The sequence below is a fragment of the Bactrocera dorsalis genome, chromosome 3 (assembly GCF_023373825.1).
Source record: "Bactrocera dorsalis isolate Fly_Bdor chromosome 3, ASM2337382v1, whole genome shotgun sequence".
Lineage (NCBI taxonomy): Eukaryota > Metazoa > Arthropoda > Insecta > Diptera > Tephritidae > Bactrocera > Bactrocera dorsalis.
In genome coordinates, this window is record NC_064305.1 from 25,698,612 (window position 1) to 25,722,330 (window position 23,719).

The 23,719-nt window shown below is 35.8% G+C and overlaps 5 protein-coding genes across 9 annotated transcripts in view; 2 read left to right on the forward strand and 3 right to left on the reverse strand.

Moving 5' to 3' along the window:
* Window positions 1-622: 622 nt before the first annotated feature.
* On the reverse strand, window positions 623-3,380 carry LOC105222314 (probable peroxisomal membrane protein PEX13). The gene is made up of 3 exons (XM_011199580.4): window positions 2,433-3,380; window positions 2,134-2,360; window positions 623-1,903 (listed from the first exon to the last, which is right to left on the reverse strand). The coding sequence occupies exons 1-3, from the start codon at window positions 3,056-3,058 to the stop codon at window positions 1,419-1,421; spliced, it is 1,338 nt and encodes a 445-aa protein (XP_011197882.1). The 5' UTR covers window positions 3,059-3,380; the 3' UTR covers window positions 623-1,418.
* A 2,573-nt stretch (window positions 3,381-5,953) lies between these two features.
* On the forward strand, window positions 5,954-8,229 carry LOC105222313 (F-box/SPRY domain-containing protein 1). Its single transcript, XM_011199577.4, has 4 exons — window positions 5,954-6,659; window positions 6,719-6,992; window positions 7,048-7,138; window positions 7,214-8,229. Exons 1-4 carry the CDS (start codon window positions 6,355-6,357, stop codon window positions 7,306-7,308), a joined length of 765 nt encoding a protein of 254 aa, XP_011197879.1. The 5' UTR covers window positions 5,954-6,354; the 3' UTR covers window positions 7,309-8,229.
* On the reverse strand, window positions 8,217-8,651 carry LOC105222311 (COP9 signalosome complex subunit 9). The gene is made up of 2 exons (XM_011199575.4): window positions 8,568-8,651; window positions 8,217-8,433 (listed from the first exon to the last, which is right to left on the reverse strand). The coding sequence occupies exons 1-2, from the start codon at window positions 8,616-8,618 to the stop codon at window positions 8,305-8,307; spliced, it is 180 nt and encodes a 59-aa protein (XP_011197877.1). The 5' UTR covers window positions 8,619-8,651; the 3' UTR covers window positions 8,217-8,304.
* Window positions 8,652-9,011: 360 nt separating this feature from the next.
* Window positions 9,012-10,395, forward strand: LOC105222309 (UPF0587 protein GA18326). Its single transcript, XM_011199571.4, has 3 exons — window positions 9,012-9,129; window positions 9,378-9,688; window positions 9,744-10,395. The coding sequence occupies exons 2-3, from the start codon at window positions 9,430-9,432 to the stop codon at window positions 9,980-9,982; spliced, it is 498 nt and encodes a 165-aa protein (XP_011197873.2). The 5' UTR covers window positions 9,012-9,129; window positions 9,378-9,429; the 3' UTR covers window positions 9,983-10,395.
* LOC105222310 (sterol regulatory element-binding protein cleavage-activating protein) overlaps window positions 10,302-23,719 on the reverse strand; it is a 45,712-nt gene continuing 32,294 nt past the window's right edge. For all 5 annotated transcript variants that reach the window (XM_011199572.4, XM_011199573.4, XM_019989009.3 and 2 more), the window contains 6 exons: window positions 14,584-16,042; window positions 13,706-14,529; window positions 13,464-13,632; window positions 12,047-12,261; window positions 11,617-11,971; window positions 10,302-11,430 (listed from right to left, as the gene is read on the reverse strand). In XM_011199572.4, coding sequence (XP_011197874.2) covers window positions 11,252-11,430; window positions 11,617-11,971; window positions 12,047-12,261; window positions 13,464-13,632; window positions 13,706-14,529; window positions 14,584-16,042 — 3,201 coding nt within the window. In that variant the 3' untranslated portion in view covers window positions 10,302-11,251. The remainder of the gene's footprint in view (window positions 11,431-11,616; window positions 11,972-12,046; window positions 12,262-13,463; window positions 13,633-13,705; window positions 14,530-14,583; window positions 16,043-23,719) is intronic.

Here is a 23,719-nt window from a genome sequence, read left to right on the forward strand (position 1 = left end):
TTATGGTTAAAAAACTAATAAAAGTGAAAAAAATTGATTTCTTTTTATTAATTTATTTTGAAAATGCACAAAAAGTGTAGCACACTTTTCATGCATACTCCATAAATACAAAATATATTTAAAATTTAATATATACAATAATAAATTGGTATAAATACAAATAATATGTAAGCCGATCAATTGGTCAAATTGCTAAAATTTTTGTGCAAATATCTTAAAAACATTTTTTAACTCAAATTCACATTCAAATTGTGAAGGATGAAAAGCAAGTATATAGCTGTATATTGCATAAGAAACGCAAATAAGTAGTTATAATTCAATATTTATTATTGAGAATATTATTAAATGTTTAGACTAACAAAATGCTGTAAACACTATAAAATGTGTAGACAGATGAAAATCACAATTGCAGACTTTGTACGCGACACTGAACTGAAGCAAAGTATAATGAGATGGTAAAATAAAGTGTACTACTTCTACTGAATTAAATTTATAAAAAGATGACAAATATCTTCTTGATTTTATTTATACATACATGAAGGTAAACGATTTTTATTAAACACTGTTTTGTAAATAAGTGAAACATTATATGGCAGCTCTGTTAAATGAAACAATTATAAAGTTCATTTATTTATTTTATGGTGTTTATTAAACGAACTTAAAATATTTAGGGATAGATTCTATTCTAAGTATGAATATTTTGAATTTTGATTTGACAAAAATTTCGTAGTCTGTACGTTATAGATGAAACACTATTTTTCCAGCCAACTATATAGTCTAATGGCAATGGTCGAAGTATATTTGACGGCATCGGTAGTTTCGAAATATTGGTTTTATACTGATTTGTATTTTTAAATGTAGCTTAAAGTACAAGTAAATCTACCTAAGTATTTTCTTGTTTTGATAAATTAACAATTTAAAAATACAACAATGAAATAAAAGTTTTCTGAACTGTTCGAATTTGTATGGTTCATTTATTGGTATGTATGTATGAATATATCATCTAGCACATTTTATATTTTTTTATTTGGGTACCACTTGCCATAAATAACATTAATTTTAATACAGTTATTTTGTTTTACAAATAATATACTTGTTTTATAGTTTAGCCTAATGCCTTTTTAAGTCATGCTTACAAATAAATTCGCGCACAAAATTAGTATGCATTTGTATGAAGCTACAACTTTATTTCTACGTGCAAATATGTATTTTTTTTAAGTTTACTATACACCTATTTAAAAAACAAAATTAAGAAAAAAGATAAAAAAAGTATTCCAACAATGTGATCAAAGTTCACAGTACATAACTTTTTAACTAGTGCTCAACTTTTTAAATAGCACAAGCGGAATTCTCATCGTTTTACGTTTAAATATAAAAATATTTATGATGTAATGTTGAACTATTCGCAGTGCATCTCATTACATTTCTTCGTTGGCACTGGGACCTAATACCGAGACTATGGATTTGCCAAGTGGTTGTGGTGCAATATCAAAATCAGGCAGAGTGTCCGTACTATCGATTTGTTGAATGGAGGGCGGTGCAGGAAAAGACGAAGCTGATAAGTCCATTAACGCTGGCTGTGGTTCTTTGTTTAGGTTCGGCTCTGCCATCTGTGACATCGTCTGTTGCTGATATTTATATTTTTGTTGCTGTTGTTGTTGTTCTTCACGTAATTGTTGCGGACTTTTCACATAATTTATCGGTATAATGCCAACATTCTGATGGTCCACAGTACAGGCTATTGCCCAGCCGGTGTTCAACATTCCAAGAGTATTTTGTATTTCTTTCGGTGCAATAAGCAAAGTTTGGTTGCCTTGCATACTCAATTCAGTAGGATTTCTGGCTTGAAAATCATAAATCGCAACAGTTTCGATAGGATTAATCCATTTTGTCGGATTACGCGCTGCAATAGACCCAATATGATTAAACAACTGTAGAATGGTTGCTTTTATATTAATATCTAATCTTAAATATATTCGATTGAAATACTTGTATTGTTACTGATTTGTAAACAAAATAATCAGAGATAACGATAAGATATAAGCAGATCATATCTTGTTATTATAGATACATATAATAATTACATATGTACTTGGTCCAAGTGTATTTATAGAATCACATAAGTGTACATACCTTCCTCCTGCGCTGTATTTGTAACTGTACCCAAGAGTTTCATTATAAGGTATGGTGCTGTAAATATAAAACTTATAAAAGCCAGTACCGGCCATGGGGATTGACCTTTGTGAGGTAACTTAGGTGCTCCCGATTGTTGTGAAGAATCATTGACGGCTTCTGCGAAAGCTTGTTTGAACGTCTCGCTTGACGGATCAATATTTGATAAACGAAGCCAGTACATTATTCTACAATTTAAATAACAAACGTCAATGTAATTATAACAATAAATATAAAATTAATTACTAATATCAATTTACTTTTTATACATCCATGTTAGTCCACGAAAAATTGCAAATGTGTGCCAAAACTGTGCAAATACTCCTCTTAATCGGCCAAAATTCGATGCTACACCCAATATAGCACGAAAAGAACTAGTCAGTGCAAAAAATGTAGAATCAAGCATTGCCGCTATATTTCCAATAGCTGATACAAGCGATTCAATACTTTGAAACGCAGGTCTAGCGCTCGCTTCCGCCATTTGTACGAAACGCATTTCAGGATCCATATGATTAATTCCGCCAATACCAAAACGATTGTACGCACCACCAAAATTACCCCCATAGCTTCCAAACGACCCGTAACCGCCATAGCTGTTACCATATCCACCGTATGAGCCAAAACTGTTACCAAAACTATTGTAACCTGTATAACCACCATAAGTGCTGTTGGTACTATAGCCGGTGTTGGTAGTATACGGAGCTTGTGGCAGTGGTGGAGGTAACGCACGTACATTGCCAGCGAAGGGTGTGTGTAGTTGTGAGTCACTGCTATTTCCAATAGTCCGTATCCCTCCGCCAGTTGCCACGCCTGCTGGTGGCATCAAATTTGATTCCATCAATATAGGACTTCGAAAATTATTTGTAGCTCCGCCGTTATCTACCATTATTTTTGTTTAGGAAACTTTGTGGTCTTTCACTTTCAGTAACGAAGAGCTTGAACTTTGTTCCAAATGTTAATTGAGTGGAAATGATTTTATCGATTGACTTTAACCTGCTATCGCGAGTTGTTTATTAAAATTTTAAATTTCAATACAAATAATTTAATTTTGTTTACGCTCCGACCTTGGTCTAGCTAAACTGTCTTTTAACGGATAATATACTTTTCAGACTTTATTCTCTAAACAATACGCCCAAAAACAATAAACTTATCCGCAAATATGTGAATCAAATCGAATGATAATCTGTATATTTTGACAGTTTGCAAAAACATAACATTGGAATGTATTAGCGTTGCCAAGCTTAGGAAAAATATAGCAGAGAACGTTTACGCTCCGTCTCGACAGGATAAAATCTATGTCTTACTAACTGTCAAATTTATTGCTATTGCCATTGCCAAATCTGTATGTGGGCAGTTGTTATCATAACATAATCATTTGCGCAAAGGCGCAGGGTAGGTAGGTTCGAGCTGATGTAGCGCATGCTTTGAGCCTTGAAAAACTTATTTTATCATATTGCGAAATGCCGTCGGGTAGGTAGCTGATGTAGCACATGTTTTGAGCTCTTGAACTGTTTAAATATTTTATGAGGAAAATAAAAAAAGGATAATGATCCTTTACAAATGTATTTCTGGGACAAATAAAATAATAAGAAAAGGATGAAGATCCCTTTTTTACAAATGTATTTCTGAGAAAATAAGAATTCATATTTTTGGACTACTATATTGTTACGAATTTACTGCTTGCTAGTTTACTTTGTTAGGTTCGTATCTCTGGATTGACAAATAAAACCAAAACTGTTTAATTTAATTCAACAACTCTTTATTTCACAACTCGTCTACACTATATCAGTTTACTCTTAGCACTGGTTGATTACGTTGGCGCTGCCACGGCTTATATAGCCACGCACTTCTCGCTGATGCCGACGTGTCCTTCTAGAATATTGCGTCTGGAAATTACCAGAACATAATGCTACACGGCGCCAGACGCAAGCAGACAGTCGCGGCGCCAGACTCAGCAATTGTTTAACTAGACAAGCAGACAGTGCGGCGCCAGATGTCTATTGTTTCGACAAGCAGACAGCCGTGGCGCCAGATGTCTACAACAAGACAAATGCTATTCCATATACCTACAGCTATTGTTCATAATCAGGGATGCATATAGTAATACAAATACAACTTAATACTACTTTTGTAACAATATAATAATTCTGGCATAAATTTTATATACCAATTAAAATAATAAATTTAAATTGAGAAATGATTATTTATGCTTGTATAAGTTTATTAAATTTAATACTATGTTCAGACCGAAAATATCAAAGATTAGATTACATTTAATCATTTCATAACCCAACAGTGTTCTCACTGCCGTTAGAAAGATCAAAAAACAGCTGTTATTGTCATTCAAGAATTCACATGGCTTAATATTTATCAAAAGAAAAGATTGTCATATGGTATTTTGAAATAAAAGCCGCCTTTTTTAATATTTTCCATGTAATAGAAATAATGGATGCATTTTTCATTTGTTAAATCGATTTTCAGGTGAAATTAGATTCATTGCTTTAAAAAAAAATTTGTTTGTTTACATTTTTTTCCCTTTGTAGTGTCTAAATCAGCTGTGATAACGTAACAGATTTCCAGTGCTGACTAGTATTTTTCCAGTGCTGACAAGTAGATTCAATGAAGTGATTTGGAACTGATCCACGCTAAATCTGTCCGTGCGACTCTGATTTTGCGCAATCTACTTGTCAGCACTGGAAAAATACTAGTCAGCACTTTTTGTATGGCGAAATCTTGATAAATTTTTAAGATTAGTGGGATAATCCATGCAACAGCCGAAATCGTGTGATTAGGTGTCGGTCTGAACATAGTATAAGACTTCACTCATTCCATAATTTTTCTGTAAATTAACAATATTAAACTAAATATTAATTTTTTGAAAAAATGTTATTTTGAACATATACTTTATTTTTATAACATAACACAATCGTCTTAATATTCGATCTTCTAAATTTCATATTACCGAAATGAAAATGCCGTCGGCATATGTGTAAATGGGATATGTTGCCTCTTCGAAATTTTCATAGAAATGAAAACTGCGCTGTCAAACTGCTGAAGTGACAGCTTATTGCTTACAATATATGGTAAACTAATTAGTTTGCCATATATTGTAAGAAATAAGCAATATGGAGTCTCCACAGGCAATAGGCAGGGAAAACCAGTTAGTAAGACATAGATTTTATCCTGTCGAGACGGCCCGTTATCATATGACCGTTTATCGAATATGATTTGTATTGCTACATGCATCCCTTATTATGAACAATGTATATGGAATAGCAATACGTGTGTTTGTCTTGTTGTAGACATCTGGCGCCGCGGCTGTCTGCTTGTCTACTTATACAATTGCTGCGTCTGGCGCCGTATAGCATTATGTTCTTATAATTGCCAGATGCAATATTCTAGAAGGACACGTCGGCATCAGCGAGGAGTGCGTGGCTATATAAGCCGTGGCAGCGCCAACGTAATCAACCAGTGCTAAGAGTAAACTGCTATAGTGTAGACGAGTTGTAAAATAAAGAGATTTTGTTGAAGTGAATTAAACGGCTTTTGGTTTTATTTGTCAATCCAGAGATACGAACCTAGTAAAGTAAACTAGCAAGGAGTAAATTCGCAACAATATATTATTATTATACGTTCTTTGGATATATTTTACTTTACTTCTCTTTAAGTAAATTCAGTTTGACCAATGGCAACACTGACCCCAGTTTAAATTGAAATTTTCGCTTTACGAACTACCCGGTTATCCAAGACACAAAAATTGACGTCTTTGTGTAAAAATGAAACGAATTAGATTTGAAGAGAAACGTCAAAAAAGCGTTGTAACTTTAGTTTTGTTAAAGATTTGTAAAAAATAATTGCTATGCAAATAAATGAGGCAAGCTATATAATATTAATATAATTAATACTTCATAAAAGTGTGAGAAGTACCGAAAATGCATAAACAACATAAAACTAATAAAAGAAAATAAGTTCGTTTGAAAGTGTGAATGATGTCAAACTAGGTACTGCAATTGTAATTACTGTTAACACATTGCTTCGTAATACTTAACAATAGTAGCCAAAATAGTCAATTGGTGCATAACTAGCTTCTTATTTTACACATTATTTGGGGCAATCTATAACCGGTGAAGATTACGAGAGAGTGATACCGTATTTAGCAACCGTCATACTTCGAACTTCAAAATGGTTGATCCATTTCTTGCGACGAATTACAATGTTTTAGAGGTAATTTTCTCTTATTTGGATTTACGTGATTTGAGAAATTGCGCTTTGGTTTGCTGGAATTGGTACCATTTTCTGAATGATGAAAGCTCGGAAGTATGGCGAATGCATTGTTTGCGAAAGTTACCACAAGAGGCTCTAAAATCAGATTTGTTGTCTTCAGTTACTACCTATAAAAAAAGATTACGCGCTTATTATCATGCCTGGAACCCAAATGATTGCTCCCGTAATGTTTATATAAAACCAAATGGGTTTACTTTGCATCGGTGAATATAAATAAACTACAAAACATAAATGAAAAAATTTTAACGAAAATTATTTGTAGCAATCCCGTTGCACAAAGCACAGACGCAGCACGTGGAAAAATAGGGTTTCGACAAGGACGGCACTCATGGGAGGTCATATGGGAGGGACCACTTGGCACCGTTGCTGTAATTGGTATATCCACAAAAGAAGCAGCTTTACAATGTCACGGTTATGTGGCCTTATTGGGTTCAGACGATCAGAGTTGGGGATGGAATTTGGTGGAGAATATGTTGCTGCACAATGGTGATGCGCAAGGAAATTATCCCTTGTTAAATAATCCACCAAAGTATCAGGTAGGGTACATCGATTGTATAATCTATTTTCTGATATTTGCTAGTTTGAACTCAGGTCGGCGAACGGATACGCGTCATACTCGATTGTGATGATAACACGTTATCTTTCGAAAAAAACAGTGAATTTTTAGGTGTAGCGTTTAAGGGTAAGTTCTAATGCTAATGATTAGATGTGTATATTCTGGAATTTCCATTGCTATACAAATATCTATATATTACAGGTTTGCCAGACAAAAAGCTGTATCCAACGGTGTCCGCGGTATATGGGAACACTGAGGTCTCAATGGTGTATTTAGGACCACCGTTAGATGGTTGAAATTTTTATTTGCATTTTTTTTCTACAGACAGTATGGTAAAAAAATAATTAGACATATATAAACTCTATGTAAAAGAAATACGTTTTCACACAAGAAGAGGCAATGATTTTAAAAGCATTACTTTTATACTTAATTTTTCTAACTATGCAAACAAATCAAGAAACTACTGAAAAGTTTTCGTAAGCACATAAACTTCTGAACACCTAAAAATCCAACATAGATTCAAATTATGACCAATAACAATCTCATCCAGATAATAGCTTTTAATCAAAAGTAAAGTTTAAGTTAATTCACAAAAATTATTATTGTAAGTTTGCTCTTAAAAACAAAAACTTCAAAAGCACCAGTCAGTAAATCATAGAAAAGTACAGGGAGTTTAATTATCTGTATTTTAGGTGATGTGGGAATCAAGTTTAAATATCGTTAACAAGCAGCTTATTCAATGTAATTTGAATTGTGGTAACAAGTGTGCAATATTTGTACCGTGAGATTCTTTCAGCTATTATATGCATACTTTGACGCACGTTAATTTTACAGGTAGCATTTTTTTTAGTAATTCTAACTATTAAGAAAAATACACCCATGTGAAACAAAATAAAAATTCTATTTGTAAGTTAGGTGTCACTGAATTCCTTATTCTCAGCGTAATTTTTAAAACATTTCTTCAAAGTGACTCTGTTAGTTAATTTCGTAAGGTCCACTGCTAGTCCATCTTTTCAGTTTAGCTATTAGTTTAAAAAATGTAAATATAACTTTAATATATTTTAAGTTTATTTTAAGATTGAATGCATATTTTACAAATATTGTAAGTAGTGAATTAAATTCGGTCCTTTAATGTTATTTTACTCCAAAATAATCATAATTTAAGTGAAAATGTATATGTAAATATAAGAAATATAAAACCGTATTGAAAATTCAAATGAATGTTTTATTAATTAAAAATATTTACTTATAGGTATTTAACATAATTTCCAAAATGAACTTTTGATATTGAGTTAACCAATAGTCTTTGCTGGCACATCATCGTCATCATCAAATAAATCCTCGAAATCGTTGTAGAAGTCGGCATGCACCTGCTTTTCATTAGTTGGCAAATCGATTAGTAGACCTGAGGAGCTACCCGACTGTAATGTAGATATATAAATCCTTTTAAAATGTTTTCGTCATAACAAAATAGGTTATGAATTCATTGTAAATATAATCCTGACGAAATTCTTAACTGTGTTATGCGCTGTCTCATCTTCATCGGTAATCATACCTCTTCCATATCCGTGCTGAACATTTCATCGGCAGCCGGTGTTGGCTTCATTTCGCGCAATACAGGATCCGTTTTACTGGTATATAATTAACTTGCTACTTAAACAATGTTTGTAAACTTAACGTTTTGCAAATAAAGCGTTGCCCGAGAAAATATTAAACAATGAATTTATTGCAGATAAGGAAATGCTAAAAAAGTTTAGTCAGCTGTTTCATTTATTGGGGTCAGTGTTACCAGTTAATTCTAATAAGATTTTTTTTTTTATAAATAAGTTTTGGTGTAAGATGATTGAGTAACAAATAAAAGCATATCAAAACAGCATGGATTTTGGAAAGTTAAAATAACTTGTTAACAACTGTTGCTCTATTAAGTGGTATATATGTTAAAAAAAAATAGCTTAGTGACGCTATAAAATAAATTAAAAACCATTCATTTTGTCGAATTTTTTACTACGAAAAAGGGTCATCCCAATTGGCATCCGGCAATCTGACATATTGTTAACAGCTGTTTACGTGTAAAAAATCTAGAAAAACTCGGCAAATACCGCAAAGAGTTAAAGGAACTTGTTTCCACGGTAGAGGAGGAGTAAAGAAAGTATCAGCTGATGTTATGTAAACAAAGGCACAGCTGAGAGGTGCCACTGTAGAAACGCCAAGTGTAGTCCGGGTTGAGTTTCTATTTGAATCCAAGATGGCCGACTTTTAACCAAGATGGCCGACTTTACCGGAAAATGGTTGCATTGTGTTATTTTCTTAAATTGGTTATATATAAAACTTTAATATATTACTTTCCCTACTCCTCTATACCATGCTTGTTTCTAGGGTTTTTTGACAAGTAAAAAAGGTACAACAATAAATATAAAATGGTTCGCATTGGTTTGCAAATCTCTGCTAATTTAGAGAATATCGATAGTCTGGAAACAAATCATCCAGATTATCCGTTTTTTGTGAAAATAAAATGCTCTAATTGTGGAGAGCCGTCAGACAAATGGCACGACATAACGGAATCGGAGCGCATGCAAGCAAGTGCTGAAGCACGAAATCCTGAAGGTTTCAACTTTTATATGAAATGCAAAATGTGTGGCCGCGAAAACAGCATTGATATAGTGGAAAAAACGAATTGTAATAAGATGTTAAAGATATTTTTAAAATATTTAAATGAATGATTTCCTTTCAGCCCCTTACACACATGAAGATGCGGGCAAGTTCAAAACAATTGTGGTCTTCGATTGCCGTGGAGTGGAGCCTATTGACTTTTCACCGCGTAATGGCTGGATAGTGCGTTCTGCGGAAAATGGTCAAACGTTCGAAGATGTGGATCTATCCGAAGACGATTGGGTTGAATATGATCAGAAGAATAAAGAATCTGTTGGTGTATATGAATTCGCGTCGCAATTTGTAAAAGTGAAGAAGTAATATGAAAATTCTATAATATATAAATACATATGTATGTATGCACGTATTATACATATATAGTTGAGCAGTTGCTTAAAGACAACATGAAATGTTTGTTCGCTGCCTATGATATTCGTGTAAAAGTTAGTGTTTGCGGAGAATCAATACAATCCTAAATCTAACTCACAAAAATCTTAAAAAATAATTTTGCAATGCATTTGTTGATAAAATTAAACAAATGGACGAAAAAAATAAAAAAAGTTGATATTATTAATTGTATAGGTTATTGTAACCTCCTTAAACGGGATAGTGGTGATTCCTTATAACAATGCAAAAGAAATATATGTATATACTTTTTTATTATGAATTATTGTTTTTTGGAGTCAATTTATTTCAAATAAATCAGAGAACTATAACTGATAAAAATATACAAATGTGTCATAAGTGTTTTCTTATTACAATATCCAAATTAAACCTAAGGCTAAATATAAAAATATAAATAAAAAGCTAAAACGCCTACTAGTGGGCTAAAAATATGTGCACATACGTTTGTATGTATTTTATATATACTAAGCTTATATATAAATTAGCTTAAACATAATTTTGGTAGGATATTAAATAAACTGGTTGTGAGTTTAATGGAACTTATAATGAAGCATGAAAGTCAGTTCAGTTTTAAAAGGCACAATAACGAATCCAGAATAAAAAGTGTTCTATAAAAGGCATGCAATTATTTAAAGTATACTTTTAAGGCAAACGCAAAACATCCGCATTGCGGAGAAGAGTTTAAAGCTCAAATAAAATAAAGTTTTACTAAAATGTACACAGTTGCAGTCTAAAATATGTGTATAAATATTAGAAATAGTAGAAAGATTATGAACGCTACTGTAAACCAAAAACAATTTTTTAGTCTTGTAAAATTTTTTACAGCAAGACCGAATTCGACTACTTAACTGCCTGTATAAATATATGTAATTATTTTAGTTTAATCCTACTTTTTGCGATGCTGTGAGCGAAGCTACACAAACGTACCTTCTCTGAGAAGGCTTTAACCTCATTAAATAAAGTTTTAACGAATATAATGCAGTCATTTTTTGAAATAAACACCACAAGGCTTCAGCCACAACCTCCCTCTAGGCTATCAGGCAATCTGGTGATTTGTGTGAGTTATGGACGTACATAGTAGTTGAGATAGACAATATTTTTTAAACTTGCTATCAAAACTGTGTGTGGACGCACTTATGATTATTGTTATTAGTAATTATTAGGTTCAGCTAGTGCGCAGTTCGTTCAACTGTATTTATCTGAAACAATAGGAAAACGCACCACACGCAACTCATTCCCATAGTCGCACACAACAGCATCACCGGTGAGCATTAAAGTTTTCGGACAGAGTAGAGAATTCGCGCGATCAAGTTTAACTTCACGCGCTGGTTCACCAGTGCGCACATCCCAAACGATGAGGGAACCTGAAAGATAGAATTCGGAAAAAATAATACAAATCAAAAAACTCAGTCAGATGATTTTAAAAATTAAAATATTTATTCGAAAGCATCGTAAACACAACAAATTACGGTTGCTTCTATCTTTTAGTTAAGTTTGATAAATGGTTAATTAGTATTTTTCAAATTACTTCATAAAGAAAAAATGCTCACCCATTTTGCAAGTGACAAGCAACGATGGTGTCAACATCAATAAACGCGAATAAGCGTTCAATATATTGATAGTAGTCAATAGGTTGCCTTGAAAACGTTCCCACACACAAATACGCTCATCAACACCCAGAGAAATAACATATGTAGGTGCGCATACCAACGCCGTGACGGCACCATCATGCGCTTGTATATTGTACATGCAAGCGCCAGTGAACAAATCCCATACGCATAGCATGCCATCCTGTGAACCAGAGCCACCCGTGCCAGGTTGCCAGTGGTCGACAAAAAGGCACGTTATTGGCCCACAATGACCGTGTAGTGTGTATTCGATGTTGGCATTTGTCAGGCTGTACACCTGGTGCGCGAAGGAAATGCAAAAAAATCATTAAATTGAAAAAAATATTAAAAATATTTTGCTTTGATTGCGTACTTTAAGTGTGTGATCTTGACTACCAGTGAAGACCATACCATTGGATACCTCCATGCAGGTAATGGGCTGTTGATGTGCGAAACGCACGGCTTCTAAGGTGATTTTCATTTCTTCCTTGTTAGAAGGAGGCGGCGATTGACCAGCAAAATATCCGCGTTGTTGTTGCATATGGTGCATTAACCCGATACTGCCAGCTGAACTGGTGCGTGTGTGTGCTGTAAGGAATGAAAGAAGGTTAAAAAAAATAATTATAAAAAAAAACGTTAACTTCGGCTGCACCGAAATTATAATACCCTACATAGGTGCATATCTTATAGCACATACTGTGGCTTAAACGCATAATCGGACAGTGGTTTTTTTAACGAAAGTTTATTTTAATTGAAAGAAAAAGGCCAGAAAAAAGAACAACATTGATTCAATTTTTATGGTGAGTATTCTCCAATCTCTCATTTTTCATAAAACAAAAAACAACAACAAGAATAAATTCATTTTTACAAAACAAATTTAACAAAAGCATAATAAATCAGAATACTTAAGCACAAACAAATAATCGGACACTAAACAATAGTGTCATAATAGTGCAAAAGAAGCAACCAAAAAAATGCTCAATATGAGGTTTAATATTTTGTGGGGTATCCTTTAGAGCATTTTGTTAAATTTGTTTTGTAAAAATGAATTTATTCTTGTTGTTTTTTTTTGTTTTATGAAAAATGAGAGATTGGAGAATACTCACCATAAAAATTGAATCAATGTTGTTCTTTTTTCTGGCCTTTTTCTTTCAATTAAAATATGCTTTCGTAAAAAAAACCACTGTCCGATTATGCGTTTGAGCCACTGTGTGTACCAACGGAACGGAACTTAAAAAATTTTTAAGTCGATTTTAGATTACCTAATAAGAAATAAAATTTATGAGAAACTTTATTTGAAATTATATTGGACAGATGTAAATGCTATAGTGATCCGATCTGAACCATATGTTCGAAGCATTGTCTTAAGTAACAATCGATATCAAATTTCGTGAAGATAGTTTGACAAATAAAAAGTTTTCCATACAAGGAGTTAATTTTAATCGTTCAGTTTGTATATAGTTGATGATATCTGTTATAGTAGTCTAATGCAGTAGCTCCGACAAATAATCAGCTACTGCTGCGACCAGTGCTTGAATCTGATTTGGTCAATTTTTCGAAATATGCTTTAAATAAGTTCTTTTAGCCTCATAAGCTGAATATGTATATTATTCCGACCGTTTTGTTTATTTTGCAAAATATTCTCAGCCTATAAGCGAGCTTTATCAATTAATATCATATATTTAATACTCTTAATGTTTCATTTAATTTCTTTGTTTTTCTTTATCAAAACTTAATATACCATTCTAATGAGATACTTCAAGCAATCAAGTACTTCTATTTGTACTTACTTCTTCTATATGCCGACGTGAAATTCCAATCGATTTGTTGTCCTTTACAATAGGTTTCAAGTCGGAAGAACTCTAAGCGCCCACACAAGCGCGCCACAATGACTCGATCACCATTTATATAGATGTGCGTTATGCCCTGATTGGACTTCACTTCGCCAGGTGAAATGCACTACAAGCAAAAAGTTAATAAATAAATACAGCAAAAATAATTAAAATAATGATGAATTCAATTGAGCACACACCTTTAAGACGCCGTCTGGCATTTCCCACAACTCGATACGCCCATTTGCACAACCCACCGCCACAAGATTATCGAACGCGTTCATACACCAGATCGGCGAGTAGGGTAAACGCTCTAGCGCCACCTGTTCGTCTTCACGCTTTGTTGCTATCTGCATATATTCACGATGAATTGTCGTCAAATTCTCACCGCTACGTGAATCCCACACCTTTATTTGACCACGCAGACAACAGCTGATGATATGGGAACCATCGGTTATTAAACATTCGATCGTATGCTTGTGGCCGACAATTTTCGTGGGAACACCCTCGAGTATATGCTCAGTTTTCTGTTGTATCTCCGACGACTCATACCAACTGGAACGCCATTCGGCATAGTTGCGTGTGCAAATGCAACGATAGAAAACGACCATTGTGTAGCTGAGCACAAAAATGCTGATTAAACACATGGAAATGACGAAAAAGAATTCCATCGGACTTTTGGGGTAGAGTGGTGTGCCGCCTGGAAATACCATGGGCGATTCACGGCGTTCATCGTCATTGAAATCAATGGGATCAAGTGCTGCGGCAAGAGCTTTCCATTGGAAGTTTTGCGCTATCTTCTCTTTGGGATTGCGTATGAGCACAGCCGCTTCGGCGCTAATAGGATGCGATAACTTGATAGTGGGTAGCAAAGTTACATAACGACCACTCAGCGAAATATTATATTGTTTCATAATAGCGCACCAGTGAAAATTTGAGAGAAAATAATTCATTTCATAGTCTGGATAGAGCAGACGACGCAGCTCGGCATCTGTGTCATTAACGGATCCATCGCCGGCGGAACCTGGGAATGCACAAATGCGTGAACATTTAGAAATCATATAATTATAGCACTTACCTTTCTGTCTGCCATGTAGCGATTTCTTGCCTTTCTGTATACGCCCATCGCGTTGTCCCTTCACTCCCCCGCCATCACCATCACTGTCCTGTCCCGCTGTTGTTGCACCATTTATTACATGCTGCATATTTGTGAAGAAGCTCGAAACTGCGCTTTGTTCGTGTGTCTTGACATATTGTTGCGCTTCGTCTTTACCGTACGACGTACGATTGCCATCCATTGCAAATAGATTCTCCAAACAGCCTGAATTGTAAACGATCGTGCATATCCAAACACTCATCCAAATCATGAAGGCACGCTGAAAGAAGCGCGTACGCGCCCAGAAATTAACTATGCGCAATCGCTTCGGTATACGTCCATCTTTGTTCGGTTGAATTCCAGTCTTTGCGGTTAAGTCCGCTGGATGTGTATTGAGATCGGCGAATGTTAGTTTTGGGTGCGATTGTGAACGATGGAACATGCCGAAGCCACCGTTGTTCATGGGATGGTGTGGTGTGGTCGAGACATCCCCCGCTAAGGACATATACGACTGACTCTTATCGTAGAAACGATAGTCATTACGTCCATTCGGCAGCATACCGAAACCACCAGGCGGTGGCGTTGCCGTGTTATTGGTCATTGTGCATCTCAACATCATTTTTGGCAAATGCTTCGCTTCTGTCGTGTATTCAGGCAGTTTGATATTCATTGCGAGTATGGTAGGGAAAAGCAACATTTGCAGCATGAAATCAGAGAGCAAACCGATAATGGCGAATATGCTGAACTTTTGTATGACCGGCACCATTGTGATGCAACCAATGGTGAGTATGGTGATTTCGGTTAGCAACGTTTTGGAAATGTGCCAACCCTCCTTGCTGAGCGCTTTGGCGACTCGTATCTTCACATCGAACGTCTCTTGCGTATAAACGACGCTCTTCGTTATAACTAGACAATTCTCTAGACCAACTAATATAACCAAATAGGGAAACACATCCTTCGATTGCAAACTGATGGTGAGGCCGAAGAATGAGCAAACGCCCAGCGACATGGTCAGACTGCCTAGCACCGTTATAACAGCACAAACTGCGAGTAAGAGACGCGAGCGTATTATTTCGATCTTTCGCACCGAAAAATACATATAAATGAACAACAACACAAAAGCAATCGCTAACGGCATAAACTCCCATAGTTTGAACTCATCTGGATAGAAAATGTAAGTGATGGCCGATTTCTCATCACCGGCTTTTGTTGTTGGCTGATATCCCGTTGTTGTTGGATTGAGTTGCAGGGGCGGATAGTACTGGAAGAGTTTATGTTTTAGTGTGCTTAAATACTCCAGATCGTTTTGCTTCAGTATCAATGTGATGGCATATTGTATTATACGCGAACGCGATCGAAGTGGATAGCGCTTGAAGCCGCTGTCTTGCATTGGTACGCCGAAGAGCATTTCGGCAATGGAGACTTTGGTTTTTTGGAGATTCTGAAAGTTGATAACAATATGTATTGTAGAATTACTCGTTTCATTGCCCTATAAATTAGTTTATTCAAAGAACTTAAATACTTGAATTGCCTGTTACAATTTATAAAAAAATTTGGCTTTTGAAGCTAGTATTCTTGTGACAACGTAATACAAAATACAGGCCAGGCCAAAATCAAGATACATACTTTATGACGGTTAGGGTAATAGAAAATATGCACTGATTTATTGCTGGACCCGTAAGAGGAATCGAGAATTTATTTGGAATTTGAGACAGGAAGAAGATATGTATATGAACTCATTTTTAATTTAATTAAAATATCCAACCTTTGTGTTGAAGTAGATGTATTCTTACTTGCGGAATGGGAATGTGTAGGAGCCCCGTTGGCTTCGTGCTACTGCTAGAGGTTTGCTACTGGACCGCTGGGGCTCCCAACTCAGCAAGCGTTGGCCTTCGCTTTAAGTAAGGTTCACCTTTCAATGGTTGTAGGAGTTCTAACTGGAAACTCTCCCATCGAGATGTATGTAGTAAATTGAACATCTTGCCGACTTTCAGCTCTATCAGCTGATTAGAAGATGAGATAGAAACATCTCCAACATTTTCACCTCGAATGTCCCGCTTTTGCCAAATCTAGACAAAAAACAAATCAGTTCTCATACACTTAAGCGGCTCACTCACGACAAATTTGTTTGACAAATCTGTTTGAAGACGGTTGAGCACTCACGACAAACCGATTTGACAAACTTTATTTCCATTGTGTGCTTCGCGGAGTTAACATGTCTGATTATAACGCGGATGATGTAATTGCGCTACTAGTAATACACCAGTGCATGAAGCGAAAAAAGCCAAATGCAAAAAAAAAAAATAATGAAGAAAGAATGGATGAAAGAGTGGTTATGTGAGAGATATAACCACTCATATGTAAAACTATTAAATTCAATGGAGCTGAATTTTTCCAAGACTTATCTTTTCGGCATTTATTCTTATAATTTTCACTTTTGCATTACCATAAGGCCGGTTCATTTTTAAATAATTCAATAAACTCTTCCAAAAAATGTTTGCTCACGCTTGCCATTTTTTTATCCGCTGATGTTTACTCTGCAAAAATTTCAAGCAACTGACCAAATGTTTGCAAACCACGCCACTCACGACAAACGAATCCACAAATCGGTTGTTAGTTTTTGAAATTTGTCGCAAACCTTCAATCCGTTTGACAACATGCCCACTCACGACAAAAACCACCTCAAACTCAAACAGATTTGTCAAACAAATTTGTCGTGAGTGGGCCGCTTTAGACATCCTAGTGAAATAGCAAAATAAGAAATAAAACACCTTAGGAGTTTGTTAAATTAGAGGTTTAGGGGGCTTTGCTTAAAGCTAATATCCAACTACAGGAATTTTTCGTTAGACTGCACAAAGGACTGAACATAACAGTCTAAGTGGGATCCTTCCGCCATTCCGAGGGATTAGCCATCTAACTTGGAGCTTCCAAACAGTTCAAAAATAATTGATGTTATAACACACATGTACAATATCTTATATAGACGAGATCACAATCGAAATGAAAACAATTTAAACTTATTGAAGGAACTGCCAAGAAAATTGGCATTTAAAATTTTACAATGAAAAATATAACGGAGAACGAGATTTTCTTCGAGAACGAAATTATAATTGCCATAAAAATAGATTTATGAATATTAAAGTTGTATACATCAAATGAGTATTCAAGCCGATACAGAACATTTTTAGTTAAGATCGTAAATCAATGTAGATCAAGATAGGTGACATTCTAGAGGTATGAAAACAACGATTTGTACATAAATTTTCTAAATGTTTAGGTATGAGTACGTCACTGTTGACAGTCATAACTTTGAAATTGTAGATAATTTCGTCTACCTTAGAACCAGCATTAACACCAACCACTACGAAGAAATTAATATAAGTATCCCAGAAATTCAAACCACGACCATTTCGATTGAAACCAGTTTCGGAAAAATTAGTATTACCGCAATATATAGCCCACCTAGACACAATATTAAAATGGATATGTACACAGAACTTATACTAAAACACCAAGGGAAGTTCATCGTGGGAGGTGATTTTAACGCAAAACATTCCCAATGGGGTTCAATAGTTACGACACCGAAGGTGAGAGAGAGATTTTTAAAGCTGCTAAGTCCACTGGATGCGACTACATGTCTACTGGCAAGCCGACTTACTGGTCTTCCGACACAAGAAAATTACCTGACTTGATCAACTTTTTCATCACTCGACAAATATCCAAGACCTGCATTACCATGGAAAATGGATTGGACTTAAATTCTGACCACTCGCCAGTATATCTAACCCTAAATGGCAATCTAAAAGAAATCGACATACCGCCTTATCTCTCTAATAGACTTACGGATTGGGAGTATTTCAAAGTAATGCTCGACAAAAATATTGATGTTAAAGTAAATATAACAACTCAAGATATTTTCGAAGATGAAGTTCATATATTTACGAAAACGATTCAAGAATCAGCATGGAAAAGTACTCCTGTTTCGAAACAAAAAAGAGTTTAAACTAAATATCCATCAGACATTTTAGATCTCATAAAGAAAAATAGAAAATTACGTAAAAAATGGCAAATAACGCGTTTTCCTCAATACAAAACAGAATTGAACAATTTAACCAAGGTTCTCAGTACCAAAACAAAGCTATTCACGAATCAAAATATTCCTAATTATATTGAGAAATTAACGCCAAACAAAAATTTCGATTATTCCCTTTGGAAAGCAGTAAAAAATGCAAGAAAACCAATATTGTCTAATACACCCCTCAGAAAGCCAAACGGATCCTGGGCCAAAACTGACGAAGAAAAAGCGGAAGTTTTTTCAGAGAAACTAACGAAAACTTTTAGTCCCTCTGTGACCCATGGAACTTTACCGCAGCGCTGGAAGGATCACAATACGTAGGAGAAATCCAACGAGCATCAATTAAAGAAGTGGAAAATATCATTAAAACTAGATTTAAGCCAAAAAAAGCTCCCGTCTTCGACTTGTTGACTGCTGATGTAATAAAAAATCTAACGCGAAAAGCATTAGAAAAACTTACATCGATAATAAACGCTTGCTTAGATCTCAGATACGTCCCATTGTCATTGAAGGTATCTGAAATCATTATGGTACAAAAACCCGGAAAAAGCGCCCAGGAGGCCTCGTCATATCGTCCAATCTCACTGTTGCCTATTTTGTCCGAAATACTTGAAGCCGTAATTGTAGGAAGACTTTAGAACATAATTGAAGAGAATGGCCTCATACCAACTCATCAATTTGGATTCCACAATCGATCAAGTTCATCGAATAACAGATGTAATAGAAAATGCGATGGAAAAGAAAGAAAATTGCACAGCTGTTTTTCTTGATGTATCTCAGGCGTTCGATAGAGTATGGCACCAGGGCTTACTTTATAAATTAAGACGTCTTTTTCCACAGCAACTAACTGAGCTACTTGCCTCCTACCAGAGCAACCGCTACTTCCGAATCAAACAGGGACAATCGTATACTACGTTACAGCCAATAAAAACGGGTGTACCCCAAGGAAGTGTCTTGGGACCCCTTCTATACATTCTATTTACCAGCGATATGCCTACGCCGTCAAACTGCACAATCGCCACATTTGCAGATGATACCTGCATAATTACTACCGTTAAAAATCAATCCGAGTCGTCGAACAGAATGCAGTCTTCAATCAACCAGATTGTAGAATGGACACAAAAATGGAACATTACTCTAAACGAGTTGAAGTCTGTACATATAAACTTCACTAACAAAAGTGCTACGTATATCCCCTTACATATTGGTAATGAGGTAATCCCGTACTCCACCTCAGCGAAATATCTTGGTTTGACGTTGGATGCAAAATTAAAGTGGAGGGAGCATATACAAAGGAAAGTTGCAGAACTAAAACTAAAATATAACAAAATAAACTGGCTAATCGGCAGGAAATCACCATTAACTACCTCAAATAAAATCCTAGTCTACAACCAAACGTTAAAACCCATTTGGACATACGGAAGCCAACTATAGGGATGCGCTGCACCGTTATACATCGAAGCGGTGCAAAGATTCTAAAACAAAGTCCTGCGAAAAATTGTAAATGCCCCGTGGTACATACGCAACTCAGATCTACATCGTGATCTCCGCATAAAAATGGTTCGGGAAGTCATTCACGAACGGCATCGAAACATGCTACAAGGTTACAAAATCACGTAAACGCTGAAGCTCGACAACTGGGAGAAACTCGAAATAGCAGGCGCAGACTGAAAAGGACAACGTTTCGTGACCTTTTAAGCAAGTAACAAATAACAAATATTTTAATATTTAGTTTTTAACACAAAGTTTAGTTTTTGAATAAAGTTTTTAATAGAGCTTTTATGTTGTACCTTATAAATTATGAAAAATATTGCTTGTTAGTTTAAGTTAGTCACTAGTTGCAATTTGAATGAAATGTAAAACCACATCCTTGTTACGTTTCAATAAAAAAAAAAATAAACAACAATGTTAGCCTCGAAATCCAACGCAAAATAACTGCTGCCAACAAGTGCTACTCCAGACTGAGTAGGCAATTGAGAAGTAAAGTCCTCTTAACTAACTTCTATAACGTAACTTACAAGTCACTCATCATTCCGGTCCCGACGAATACAGCAGGACGACATTGACATAGTTCAGTGAATTAAGAAACAGCGGCTACGCTGGCTAGGTCATGTCCTCCGAATGGATGTTAACACTCCACTCTGAAAGTATTCGACGCAGTACCCGCCGGGGAAGCAGAGGAAGAGGAAGACCTCCACTCCGTTGGAAAGACTAGGCTACATTTGGAATCTCTAATTGGCGCTAAACAGCGAAAAGGAAGAACGACTGGTGCGCTGTTGTAAACTCAGCTATAACCGCATAAGCTGCGTTTACGTGAATAAAGAAGGGGAAGGTCTATATGTCAAAGTACGTAGGTGTTTTCCATACTCGTACTAAGGTCTATACTAAGAGAAGGATTGACGAAATCAAGTTTTTTTATAGGGAAAAACTTAAGTAGATGGCGTAGTACCGTTTTTTTTAGCAAATAATCGTAGACGAAAAAAAAATTATATTCGCACTTTAGTACACAAGTATCCAAACAAATCTGTGTAAGCGGCCGATCCTATGTGAAGTGTAAATAAAAGGCGTTATATCGTTTAAATTAAAGGCAAGTGAGAAAGGGCTAAATATTTGTAAACAACAGGGTGTGTTATCTTTCATGTCGGTGAGTACAATAGGTTTTGAATAACTTTGAAATTAAGTAATCGAATGAATTGGTAAGACATGTTTTTGAAAGCTTTTGTTATATCTATGAAACAAAAAATCCATTCATGATCTATAAAATGCCATTGAATAATCAAAAAGTAGTTTCTGTTCAAAAGCCGTCACAAAAATGAGGTGGAAGTCGGATATAAAATCAAAGTGACATTTACTGGCCTTCTAGATCACCAGGTTTCCATGACTTCTTTTGGTATAGGCATTGGAAAGCAAAGTTTCATTAACGATTTCAAAGCAAACATTCCTGCTGAGTGTCAAACATTATTAATAAATTCTTTATCTATTAACCAAAATCGATAATACCGTAAAAAATATTAAAATTTTTATCTTTACCGAACTTTGTAGAACAATATTCCGAACTACTATGAGCAAAAGATAGTAAGAATTTGTTCATAGTTTTAAATTTATTAATTTATTCTTCCAAATCTATATCGCCACCCTCAAAGTAATCTTCCTTGGCCCCAATAGACTTTTCCTAAAGTTTTTTTCAATCCTCGAAACAGTTGTTAAAATCAATTTCCGGAATATCATTTAATGCGCGTAGCGATTCACGTTTAATAGCTTCAATAGACGCGAAACGGTTTCCCCGAAGCGGTCGTTTGAGTATGCTGAATAGCCAGAAGTCACACGGAACTAAATCATGCGAATATATTTTTCTCGAAGAATCAATACGGTATGCGACGGTGTATTATCGTGGTTCCAAAATCAATAGTTGTCGGCCGTTAATTCCGGGCTATTTTTACGAATAGCTTCGCGCAAACAACGCATAACACTCAAATAATAGTGGCCGGTCGAAAGAAATACGGAGTGCACCACATCTCGATTATCGAAGAAAATTGTCAACATAAACTTAATTTTTGACCTGCTTTGACGTGGTTTTTCGGCTTTGGTTCTCCACAATATTTGGCCGATCGATTGTCTGTTTCCGGGTCGTAAGCATAGATCCAAGACTTATTGCGGGTAATAAAAAGTTTTGTGCCATCGTGGTAGTCGGAAAGCATTATTTCACAGACGTTTACGCGACGTCGTTTTTCGAAAAAATTGAGTGATTTTGGAACCAACCTTGGGTAAAATTTAGAATAGCATCCCCGGATTTCGGGAATAAAATGGGTTTTGTCCCCTTCAAAGTAATCCCCATGAGATATTATACACTTGTGCCAACGGTTTTTCCAATCTTCGAAGCACTTCAAAAAATCATTTTTATTATCTTCTTCAGCTCCTCCTTCGATGCCGTCTTTATCTCGCCAAAAGAAGCGTAACGTCGTCCTTTCAAGGGCCTCTTCAGTTTAGGGAACAAGAAAAAGTCACAGGGGGCCAGATCTGGGGAATACGGTGGCTGCGGCATCATTAGTGTGTTGTTTTTGGCCAAAAAGTCGCGCACAAGCAACGATGTGTGTGAGCAGGGGCGTTATCGTGGCGCAAAAGCCAATTTTTGTTCTTCCACAAATGCGGGCGTTTCTGGCGGATTGCTTCGCGCAAATTGCGCATAACTTGCAGGTAATATTCCTTATTGACCGTTCTTCCCTGTGGCAAGCACTCATGATGCACCACACCCCTGCAATCGAAGAAAACTGTCAGTTACGATGGTTTTCATTGGGGGTGTTTTTTTACGTGGCGGGTCCCAAACCCAGCGCACAACCCTAAGTAGTAGATATTTCGCCTTCTCACTTTAGCTCGCCTTCAAACGGATGTTCTTAGGCTACCCAGAGGATACTTGGTCAAACACCGGAAGTCGTGAGTTGCTTGAGTCATATGTAAAAGAATCGTTTCTGGCCACTCCCAAGTGAATGGCGGTTAGAGAACTTTCCTCACTTGCGTGAACTTCTACACATGACTCCATCCTCCCAGCGGCAACTATATATATATATATTTTCGTGATCTGGAGAACGTCACCTTTCCAGTGATACCCATTTTATTCCCGAAATCCGGGGATGCTATTCTAAATCCCAGCCCCAACCTTTCTTAGGCCCAAATGATTTTCAAATGGCTTTGACTGATGCTTTCGATATTCCATCGAAGACAGTAAGATCTCTGACTGTTAATCGTCCATTCTCAAGCACCAATTCCTTTATTTTATTAATGTATTGACCATCAGGTGATGTTGATGGCCGTCCTGGTCGTGGTTCGTCGTCAACGCGTCCTCGACCCTCTTTGAATAATTTGTACCAATCCAAACACTTTCTGGCGACAAACATTTTTTTTTGCAAAATTCTGAACGTCACGGCACCAGAAATTTGATAACGCACTCAAATTTAATGGAACTTCCTTGCTGAATAACTTCACTCATCGTAAAAATCTCCGAATGCACTTTATGTACTTTAGACAGACAAGCTTGTACTAAACACT